The 12,038-nt window shown below is 51.1% G+C and overlaps 1 protein-coding gene across 1 annotated transcript in view; it reads right to left on the minus strand.

The window, feature by feature from the left end:
* Tram2 (translocation associated membrane protein 2) overlaps window positions 1-11,379 on the minus strand; it is a 79,414-nt gene extending 68,035 nt beyond the window's left edge. Inside the window, 1 exon segment of the mRNA NM_001399412.1 lies at window positions 11,132-11,379. Coding sequence (NP_001386341.1) covers window positions 11,132-11,251 — 120 coding nt within the window. The 5' untranslated portion in view covers window positions 11,252-11,379.
* Window positions 11,380-12,038: the final 659 nt, after the last annotated feature.

Consider the following 12,038-nt stretch of genomic DNA (forward strand, 5'->3'; position numbering starts at 1 on the left):
ACTCAGCAGGTTGGATTGCGATGCTTTGCTGATTAAGATGAAAATACCCCCCCAGATACCACATGGCCCGCCGGAGCCGGCAATAGCGTGGGTTGGTGCATTTTGTTTTAACTATTTACCGCCACAATAACCCATTAGCTGAGCACACTGGTTCCACACTAGCCCCACCTTTCCTGGGGATGCACTGACCCTCTGCCTAGGACCTTCCATAGCCACTGTATTCCCCAGCGTTACTTAGGTAGGAATGTTTCCCTCATATTCTCAAAGCACCCTCTCCGGGAGATGATCACACACATTCACCACCACTCCGTGCTACACAGAATACCAATATGGCAGCTCAGAATGAAAGCTCAGCCTCAAGTGACTGCCTGCTTCCTGTCTGCCTCCCTTCCAAGGGGGAAAGGTAACATCTTTGTGTCTTTATACAAGGTATCCTTTCCCTCTGAGCTTTCCGCATCCACAAATGATGGCTTTATAAAAACCGGTGCTGGCTAGTTTTATGTCACCTTAAGGCAAGCTAGAATTACCAGAGAAAAGGGAGCCTAGATTTGAGAAAATGGCCCTGTCAGATTGGCCTGCAGGCACACCTTTGGTGCTTCTTCTTGGCTGATAATGTGGAAGGGCTCAGCCCATTGTAAGTGGTATCACCCCTGGGCTATTAGTCCTAAAGGATGTTTTAAAAAGCCGCTGATGGAGCCATAAGGATCAAGCAGTAAGCAGCACTCCTCCAAGGGTCCCTTCATCAGTTCCTGCCTCCAGGTCTCTGCCTTGAGTTCTTACCCTGACCTCCCCAGGTGACGGAGTGCCAGCTACTAAGATGAAATACACCCTTTCCTCCCCAAGTTGCTTTTGGTCATGGTGTTTTCATCACACAGCAGCAGAAATCCTGACCAAGGCAAACACCATTCAATCAGCATTGCAGGATAAGAGACCAGAACCAGCTCATTCCAGACTCCCCTCCCTGAGGCCAGTAACACTGGACAGGTTGCACCTGGCTACCAAACTGCTGAATGTTCAAGATGGGATCCGTCACCTGTCACCATCTGGCAAGCCATAACTGTCCCGCCTGCCGCAATTGCCACTGGAGCAACTCAGGGAAACCTGGCCACAAGGTACCACCTCCTGCTCTCCTTTCTCAAGCTAGTTTGTCAACAAATGTGTCAGCTGCCTTCCCAACCAGATTTCAGCGCCTTGCATAGAGTAGCTGTATTTGATGGATGGGAGAAGGAACGGACAGAGAGAAGGACAGAGGGAGAGAAGGAAGGGGCGGGGGGGGGGGGGGAAGTACTGAATTAGTCCATCGCCCAGGCAGCATGACAGGACACCAAAACTACTTCCTTCACACTGTTGACAAGACATGAGATGAGCATGACACCCAGACATGCTCAACTCTTTGTTTCTATGTTATGAAACTAGCACTTCCCGGAAGCTCCAGAAATGAATCATTCTGCACAGCTAACTTCCAATCGGACCGTTTCTAGGTTCCAAACGCTAATATTAGTTACTGTGGGTGTATAAAAATCTATGCTCAGACACGGGTTGGGAAGGATTCTAGGCTCTTTCTCGCTTCAGCACACGGAATGCAATTGCATATATGTAGTGAGATACCACGGGGATGAGACCCAGGTGCAAACATGAAATTCATTTGTATTTAGACAGGGCATTACCTTGGTGGTAGAGAACTTGCTAGATTCCATAATAGCCTGTGTTCGACACCCCCCGGCCCACATAGAATCAACCAACAAACATATTCAGGTTAAGTGCAAGTAAGATGTGAACTGGACCTGGAGAGCAGGCCGGGTGTGGAGTTCTACCAGGGGTTTAAGGTCATCCTCAGCTCTGACCTGCATCCAGCTCTCAGAAGTGGATTTCAGGCTAGCATAAACCAGAGTAAGATCCTACCCCAACCAAACCAAACCAAACCAGACCAAACAAACAAACAAAAGCTTTCCTCCTTGTCCTATGGGATCCATTCGCAATATTGTGAGGAAGAAAGAGAGCCACAGATGGTCAGAGGAAGAAAGAAGGAGAAATGAAGGGGAAGTAAGAGCAGGAGAGGTCACTAGGTTGATTTGGGGATGGGGGAGGCAGAGTCACACACAGAGAGACACCCGTCCATCACTAAACGTAAAAAATCATTTTGTTTTTAAGGCTAAGGTCCCAGACTGCCCTCAGGGAGTTGAAGTGACAAAACTTGATCTGGAAGAGCAAAGTACACAGGACCATCAGGCCAGGCAGGGACTAGGCTATATACTCTGTCCTCCTCATGGGTCAACCCTGGAGAGGATAGTAGGGATCTGACAATGATTCCTTTATAATACAGATTTTTCTCATTCCCTGAGTTCTGCCACACTGCTAATTAGATGCTAAGCCCAAACTTCCGTTCAGAGCTGATTCCGACTCAAATCAAAAAATGAAATCAAAAGAGAAGATGAGGCTCTTAACCCAATGGAGGCACAATGGTGGCCAGGTTAAATGTCCCAGTTGGTATGGGCGGAGGCAGGCAGGTTCCTCCTTCTATCCCCCTCCTCTTCCTTCCTGGCAATTTAAGCTCTGTGTTCACCCACTGTTCTTGTACAGGTCCACCGGAAGTAGACAGCTCAGCTACAGGAAAGCCATGCCCCACCCACCCATGCCCATCCACTCACCCATCCACTCACCCACCCACTCACCCCACCCCCCACAGAGCAAGCGTTAGCAGGAAGAACTGAAGGGTCTTTGTGGGCCACACGATTTGCAGGAAGGAATCACATCCCACCTTTCACTCTATTACACACATCCCTCCCTGCTGCCAGACATTACAAGGCACGAGCCCCCAATCCAACCCTGAGGAATTTTGCCCAAACTAAAGACAAAAACTGCCTACGAAAAAGGAAATAGATAAACCAGCCATCAAACGTTCCTTCCCAGTTCCCCACCTGGCCTTCGCACTGCAGTTACGGGATCTATACAGACAAGTTACCCCTTGTCCGCTGAGGTCAAAAGTTGATCCGGCCCCAAGTACAAGTTGAAAATATACTCTAAAGTATAGAAGTATGGGGTAGGAAAAGTTCAGTTCTGCTCCAAGCCCGGTGGAATTCGTCTCAGCCGGAAGTCGGGCATTGTGGAGCAGACCTCAGGTTTCCTGTCAACTCTTAAGAACTGCTGGAGGGGGAAGGCCATTTTCCCAAGGACTAGATGTCCAAGAACCCCCAGACTGCTTTTAACACTAGCTGTGGCACCTTCAAACACAAGCCATGTGTAACACCCACTTCGTGAAGATCCCAGCATTACCTCAAGCACCAAGCAGAAGCCAGCATGTGCTGACTAACTGATGCCGTCCTCCCTCAGTGGAGCAGAGGTCAGCAGGGGCTGGGGAGACAGCAGTATGAAATCTGTCTACATAACCCACTGTCCTGGAGGACCTGTCTTTCTCCCTCCCCGGTAGCCACAGATGTCTACCGGTGTGAGACACTCAACAGAAGTCCCTATAAAATGAAAGTTCTTTTAAAAGTTTTCTGAGGAGAAAAAGAATACTCCCCGTGAGAGAACCTAACTTTACAGGATGTGACATAACCCAGTTCTGTGAAGAAGTTCTGTGGCACTGAGACAACGTCTTACTCCTGGAAGTCAGTAATTGGGAGGCTGAGACAGGAGGATGGCCTTGAGTTTAAGGTCAGCCAGGCTATTAGTGAACCTGTCTCAAAAGCAAGCAAACAAACAAAAACAGCAGCCCAGGCATAGCCACGTACATACCTTTCATCACGCTTAGGAGGCAGAGACAGGCAGATCTGTCTGAGCTGGAGGCCAGCCTGCTCTACATAGCAAGTTCCGGGCTAGCCAAGACTATAGAGTGAAATGCTGTCCCAAAAATAAAACAAAGCAAAAATAAACAAACAAACAAAAAAAAACAACAAACAACAACCACCACAAAACCCAAAAGCAGGAGATGTTGTGTCAGGGGAAGAACGCTTGCCTAGCGTGTACAAAGCCCGGGTTTCATTTCCAATCCTCAAAACGAAATTCTGAAGACACCACGTGACAGGAGATGCGTCAGTCAGTAACCTGCAGGGCACTCGTGCATGAGGGCCTAAATTTGCGTCTCCAGCACCACATGGAAGCTGCTCACGGCGGCAAGTGTCTGGACCCTCAAGAAGCCGATCCTGTTGCTCCCCTGCCAGTCGGGCCAGCCATGTCACTAAGCTGTGGGTTCAGGGAGAGACGCCGACTCGAAAGAGTAAGGTGGAGAGTAACAGGGGAAGACCCCCAAGTTGACTTCCGGCCTCCACCCTCATGCATACACATGTGCTCACACAGAACACACATACACCGACACACGCAGAGTCTGTGATGGCCAGAACTTTTGATGCCTGCTACCAGAAGTTCCTCAGCTGAAAACACATCCCCAGGGCAGTGCATCAGGAGGTTCTTTGGGGACTATGATTAATTCCAATTACAAAGCCCTCCTGAATGGGCTTGGTGCCCTTAATGAAGAGACCCCAGAGATCAAGCACCCTTTTCTGTTCCTCCTTCTTAAAGATACAGAGATGCTACTACAAGCCAGGAAAAGGACCCTCCCCCAAGACAAGGTCTCCCAGGCCTTGGTCTTCGATTTACTCAGACTTTATAAAAAAGGGTCAAGGAATTGGTGTTTTCTAAATCCTCCCCTCACCAGACCTATGGGATTTTTGGTACTAGCCGCTACGCCCTGTCACAAAGCAGTCACATCTGTATGAGTGTCGGATGTGCCTGGTAAGATCTCCAGGCACGACCGTCAATCACTCTTTTCTTCTAAACCCTGACAGCCACAGCCAGGGTGCTAGTTCATAAAAAATGCTCTTCCACCAAAGCCCAGTGGCTCGAGGTTGAGGCCCAAGGGTCTAAGGAAGACTGTACCTGTCATACACATCACATTTATGGCCTGACTCTCATCCACGCCTTCCTGTCCCTCTGTGGCACATGAGTTTGAGTCTAGGACTTTGCACATGCTGGGTGAGCAGTTTACCAACGAGCTCCACCACAGCCGGTCTTTTCACTTTGTAAAGCAGTATCTTACTACTATGCTGCTCCGGCTGGCTTTAAACTCTTAATATTCCTGACTCAGCCTCCTGAGTAGGCGGACTCACGGGCCAGTGTATCGACTTGAAGATAGCACACTGTGACCTTTTTGAGGACTGGGCCCTGGCCTTCTTCATCTCTGCATTCTCTGAGTTCACACCTGAACTTCCCACGACTGATCACAGCGTTCTTACGCATCATACAGCACGTCCAAGACTTCCGCACAGAGTGGCATTCAGAGACACTGTCCAGAGTTCAGGGCAGAGACAGGAAGATGCACCAGAGATAGACTGGGTGTGGCTCCAGGTTTGTCAAACATTTATTCTAATTGTCTTGGGCAAATCTCTCCCGCCGCTTTGGGGGTGGGGCTTATTTTCCTCTTCTGTAAATGCAGTAGTAGATGATTTCTTAGGCTGCCCTCTAAAGTCACGAACTCATAAAACGGAAAATGTGCCCTTGAGCTATGACCATAATGTTAACTTGATGATAAGGTCAGCGAGCAAACTACAACCAGAAACCCCCTTATCTCACACAGATAATGGCAGGCAGTGACTTCAGTGGAGGATGAAGCTCCTGTCCGTTCAACTGTGTTCACAATGTGACAGATGAACACATTCGGGTGGCTCTCTACAGTCTCCTGGAGGGAGATGGGAATTTCAGTGATCGTTCTGGGCGGAAAGGCTCCCGAGTGGAATGGCCCACAGATGTTACTCCCAGGTAGTAAACAGACCCGCTCAGACAAAGGAGAACTAAAGCCGCCTGTGGCTACGTTCCACAGACGCCCCGCTTGTGGGGGCATTAGAGCCGCGTTCTAAATGTGAGCCAGACAGTGCCGGCTTCTTATTTTGGCTCTCGCTCTAACGCCGAGTGGATGGTCACTGGCCAAATCTCTCCTCTAGAAGCCAGGCTTCTGGATGGGTATGACAACCCCCATAAACCATCCCGATTACAGGGTGAGGCCAGTAAAACATTTCACAGATGCAAAACGCTGCCAACTTCTCCAGACAAATGAAGAAAGGCATCAAGGGGCCACGTGGCAGCATCCCCTCCTAACCCTGGCCTCCGACAAACTCACCGGAGGACCCCAGAGGTCTTGGCACCCCCAACCCACAGTCTGGCTCCATTTACTCTCGGTTCAAAAGCCAGAAAAGCTACTCGAACATTCGCTATCCAGAAGAATCCCTTGCAAAGCTCTTTGAACCACACAGTTAGCCCACAGCACTAAAACACTAACCAGCTGTCTAAGTTGGGTTGGGTTCTCCTCCACAGCTGGGCATCTGAGAAAGCAGAGGTAAATCAGGGCAAGGTAACACAGTATCTAAAGGATTAAAGGCCTGCCCATGAAACAAGGAGGTCTGTTCAGTAGCCCTACTCATAGTTTCGATGCCCCCCCCGCCCCGCCTTCCTTTAACCATTAGGTACCAATGGATACTAGATACACGGCACCACCGCATAAGAAGGTTAAGAGATAGCATCGGTAAATTTTCCCACCAAAGCGGGCTAACAGCGCACAGGCTGATTAGAGAGCATTTCTGTCCTGTGGGAATTCTAATCTGCTCTTATCAGACCTCGGTGCTTCGTTGCTTTATCGGGGTGGGAATGAGAGGTACATCAGCTATGCCACGGAATGATTTCTGGGGCCCCTGCCCACATCGAAGCGGATCAAAAAGGAGTGCATGCCTGCCAGAGTGAAGCGTTCACCATAGCAACTCATGTTAGTCCACAAACAGTCGGGACTGGGGCGCTCTGCTGTGACCAGCCTGGAGAGCCAGCCTGGGAAACAAGCCACTGAGGGGCTCAGACAACAGGGCGAGCGGGAGAAGTGACACCTATTTAGCTTCCGGGGCTGTTCCCTTGCTGTCTTTGCTGCCCCAGACCTGTCGGTGGCAGCGCCAAGACCCTCTGCTACCCATCCCCCATGTTCTAACAACACAGACATCTGAGAGGAGTGTGGCACAGAATCCTTGTAGCAACGGGGGAGGAGGGGGCTCGACGACAGTCATTTGGACAGTCGACAGCTAGTGCCCGGGAATGTAGGAGAAAGGTACGAGTCTTAATGACGTCATCGCTGAATGACATACAGCCAGGGCCCTCAAAGAGTGGAAGAAAGCAGACCCTCAGACCCAGTAAAGAAGCCAGGGGCAGAGGCATAAGGTCAGGAATTACAAAAGCTGACAAAGTAACATCCTCAGAAGTGCATTAGAAATTAGTGGGAAAAAAAAAGCCGGCTGGCACCCACGGGCGTTTCTCTATGCTGTGTACGTGCTTCTATGAACACAGCAGAAGAATCTTTTTCACAGTGCATAAACTTATCTTTTCACTTAGCAACAGGAGACAGGACTGGCTGCCTGTTGCAGGCTACGACAGGTACATCCAGGAGTATGTTAGGGTGCCACAGGACTCTCGGTCCAAACACTTAGGACAGTGCAATGGGCTCCCACTGTATATGCTGCAAATATTTCTTCCTGACGAGTCTGTCATGGGGTCAGGAACAGGGAAGGAAGTAGTTCCTAAAAAGAGCTATCTTCCACAGCTGCCTCAGAAACAATGTCCACAAAACCAAAACCAGCCACCATCCTCAAATTCCTCTGGGTCCTGAACGCTTACGTCATTAGCATCCTCATGGCCTGTAGAAAAACTGAACACCAAACCTGCAAATGACCCTCAGAATCTCAGAAACTGTTCTCTGCAGCTGCAGAAACTGAAGGAGAAACTAGTTTCTGTCTCGAGATGACATTTTAAAGGTGATACAGGAATTGCTTCCTTTCCTCCCACCGGCCACCCCTATTTCTTAAGTCTCCGTTCTTGCTAAATGAAAGAGCTTTCCTCTTCCCCTGCCTGTTGCAGTTGTTAACGTGGCACAAGGCACTGGAAGGCAGGCGAAGGGAAGAGGGAGGAGGGGGGATGGCTACTTGCAAATCTGACTTATCCACACATCCCAACTGGCCACCCACACCCTGTAGAACCACACTCCACCTAAGAAAAGTCCAAACTGCCGAGAAGAAAGCCAAGCCCCTGTACCACCTCTTCCCCGAGAAGCAGGGTTAAGAAAGAGAAAGCTGGAAAAGAAGGAGGGGGGGGAATAAAGTTCCACATTCCTGACATTTTTCAGCCAAGTGCAGTGGCCGCACAGAACAGCTCTATTCCAAACAGACATAAGACGGGACAAAACCTGGCTTGGGGGTGGAGAAGCCGTCCCCACTTTGGAAATAAGATAACCCAAAACTAAACTAAAAGTGTGTCTGAGCACAGCTTGGGGGAACGGAGGCCAGACAGCCTTTCATGTGTGCCCAAAAGGAAGTGATCCCAAGGGAAGGAATTTGGCGTCAACATCTCCCTAAAGACAGAGCTGAAGCCTTGGGGATCCTGCAAGGGAAATCAAACCTGTGAGTGCTGCAGAGGTGACTAGCAGGGGAGAGGGGAGTACTGACATGGGTAGGAAGGCTGTGGCTTGCTTGCTAGGGTGTAGGGAGGATATAGGGAACAGCAGAGGCTAGGCAGGGACAAGAGTCACATTCTATGTGACAATACAGTTTTCCTGGTTCAGCTTCCCAAATGAAGGAATTCTATCCTGGCCCAAGATGCAAACTCAGGACCCTGATGACTTTTCTCCCTGTTCCCCCTACACTTTCTCCTTCCCACAATATGCCTACCTATAAACACGCATACCACCACCACCACCACCACCACCACCACCACCACCACCACCATCACCACCACTGCCAGCACTACCGCTGGGAAAATCCCAGAAATAATCGGTCAGTCCCTGCTAGGTTTGAGGCACCTCCTGAACCCTTATTTTCCAGGATGTTCTCATTTAGTAATGATAGCAGAGTTCTGAGATAGTTGATCACACACACGCACACACGCACACACGCACACACACACACAAAATCTCTGTACAGTCAGTAGGTAAGAACGGACACACAGATGGAGTCTTTGATCCTGGAGATTCGAGGGAAAGCCCCCTTCTTCCCAACCAGCTCGGGCTGGTGAGTCCTCAAAGCAACTTCAGAAACATCCGCTCCAAAAGTTCCATAGGGCTAAAAGCACCACAGAAGAAGAAGATGAGACCGTGAAGAGGGAGGTCTATTGGCATCTCAACCAAGTCTGTCCTAACAGCCCTAAGGTTAATCCTAAAGAAAAAGGAAAATGCCTTTTTCCCCCCCTTCACCTTAGTCCTTTCTCTGCCACCAGGTACTAGGAATGACAATCCCAGCAACTGTCAGTTTCTATGGACTGCCACTGATCTGAAGCAAAGCACTCCCCTCAGGCTAGAGATAGGGAACAAAACACGTGGGAGTACAAACTCTACGTGTCTCTTTTTGCACAACACCAAGACAGGTAAAGCCAGAACTCTCAGCAAAGGCTAGAGACACCACAGAAAGGCACGGGCTAAGCAGGAGGTTCTGGCCAGCTGCGGAGCACATGGCTATGAGGTTTATGATTGACACATGTGTCGTTCTGGCCCTACCCTCCAAGAACTGGAGCATGACCCTGAGAAGCCTCTTAGAATGGAGGACTGCATGTTGACATGAGGCAAATGCTAAGCGGGGCAGGTCCCCTGCCTTCTCATTAAGCCAATATGTTAAATAATAACAAGGGTCCAGGAGCTAGAAACAGATTCGCTCTTCGGTTGGAGGAATGGCTTTTGTTGCCGATAAAACCTCGCCTTTAATCTTTATGATCACATAAGGAAGATTGGTTTTAATGGTTTCTTCAATGATGGGGAAACTGAGGCTGTTGTCAGTCTTTAAGGAGACACTCTCTCTTCTCTACAACCTCAAGGGAATCGTGAGGGGAGAAGAGGAGAGTGAACTGACAGAATTTCCAAAAGGTGGACGCCAACCCCAATCCCAGCTTCTCTCCTGCAAACCAACCAGCCTGGCTGAGAGCAAGCATCCAGTTCAGACCTGGCTACCACAAAACAGCCCAGCTAGCGGGCAGGTTCGTCAACCAAATAAATAGGTCCTGGGTCAGTAACAGAAGGGAGACATGGGTAGATGCAGGGATGGACAGGTAAGTTTCAAATGGTATAGCTTCTTACTAGCCTGTGGAATGCAGACCAAGAACCTCACACAGAAGACACAATAGGAGTCAGTGTTCTCAGGACCAGCAGACTATGGCCAGAGCCATGGGACTGTCACATATGGTACTCGAGACAATATATACCATAGCAAACCCATACTCCCAGTTTCCTGGAGTCCTTCCCACTTTTCAATATCACTGTTTTGTCTCACTCTGTAGTAGGCACAATAAGCCCCCTTGGATTGTCCTCTTAGTGGTTTAAGCGGACAGCTCTGAGGCCTACGCCAGTACACCGCGGAACCTATGATTCCATTCTGTTGCCACCCCACATCCCTGCAGTGACAAGAAAATCACCTTTCACTTAAAAGCAGAGAGTTTCCCTGCTCTTTTCCTGGCTCCTGCAGGCAAAGCAGATGAGACTCTGGGTTCAGTTCACACACGGATCTACAGGGGCAGTCCAAAGTGCCAAAATATATCTTAAAACTAGCCCTGTAGGTCGTATTTAAAGAGAGGTTGGTCACAGAAGGTCTGCCTGGGATGGAGCCAGGGCCACATGTGGACACCTGGAGCAAGTTCCAGAGGTTGGGATAAACTCCCAGAAAGCCATAGGAGAGGGTTAGGGTCCCTTCCACTGGAAAAGCCTAGAAGATCTGGCGGCCCCCACTCGAGAGAAGGAAGGGTGATTGTGCAATTACGCGGGTCTAGGAGTTTCCCACATTGGCACCAGGACGCCCGAAAGGAAACCCCAATCGCAGAGCCAGGAAGGCAGCTCTGCAATTGGTTCGAGGCCAGGCATGGGTTTCTGAGATTCAGAGAGTTGCAGCATATGGTGGGTGCCCAAGGGGGCGACAGAGTATGGCACGGCCCGCACAGTTAGGAGTGCTGTCTGGACTGTCCTAGGTCCAGGCCAGGGTGGATACAGAACACAAAGCCAGAGGTGCAGATAACGTGTGGGACAGCCGAGCGCGCTCCAGCCCAGATGAGGTCCGGGAATCCCTGTCCCCGCCGCAGACCATGGAAGTTGGGACCGCCAACCCCTGCAGCACCCCCTCCCAGCTTTACTCACCTCGAACATAAGCCCGATGAGGACACAGAGCACCAAGAAGAAGACGATGTCTGCATGGTTGTGGATGACGAACTCCTGGCTGAAGAGCGGGTAACTTTTCGTCCTCCTACGGAAAGCCATGGCAGCGGGCGTGCACCGCCTGCGGGGGCCCGAACCCTCGCTCAGCAGCTGCAGCGAAAACTTCTCTGGCCCGGCCCGGTCCGCCCGCCAGCCCCGCAGCCCAGCGCGGAACAACTTCGGGCCCCGCCCCCTTCCTCCGCCCGCCCCGCCCCCGGCCTGCCGCCCGGAACCGCCCCTGGCCACAGCCCTCTCCCCGCAGCCGCTGCACAGGCGCGGGCCTCTGGCCACACCCCCTTCCTCCGTCCGTCCCGCCCCCAGGCCGCAAAGGCGCGCGCCTCGGGCCGCTCCCCCTTCCTCCGTCCGCCCCGCCCCCAAGCCCTTCTGGCCAGCGTCAGCGACCACGCCCCCTGGGCGAGCCGGGTGCGCTTAACCCTCGCTTTGGGGTTCAGCCGGGGTACATTCATCTGTAAACCTCGCCAAGACCGGCAATGGAAGCCCTGTCCTCCGGCTCCGGGAGGAAGCGGCTCCCAAGCTGCTGGACAGGAAGTGGGCCAGGATCCCACTCCTAACACCCAGCTTCTTCCTCCGCAGGAAGGGCCCAGGGCGGGAAGCTTCGCGCTCGCCTGCGGACTGGCCCCAGCCCTGCACCGGACCTTAAGTGAATGCATGGCTCCTCCGGTGTTTGAGGGGTTGCACAATGTGGGTTCAACCTCTCAGAACCTTCAGCAGCTCCCCAAAGGCCTACTTTGTAATGGCATGCAGGTACCCCACGTTTTGTTCCCTCATTTAAAAGGCCAGGTGTTACCCTGAATTAGTTTTTCAGGGCTCCCCCAGAATCCACTACAGT

Source organism: Rattus norvegicus, chromosome 9, assembly GCF_021556685.1.
Source record: "Rattus norvegicus strain SHRSP/BbbUtx chromosome 9, alternate assembly SHRSP_T2T, whole genome shotgun sequence".
In the NCBI taxonomy this organism is placed as follows: domain Eukaryota; kingdom Metazoa; phylum Chordata; class Mammalia; order Rodentia; family Muridae; genus Rattus; species Rattus norvegicus.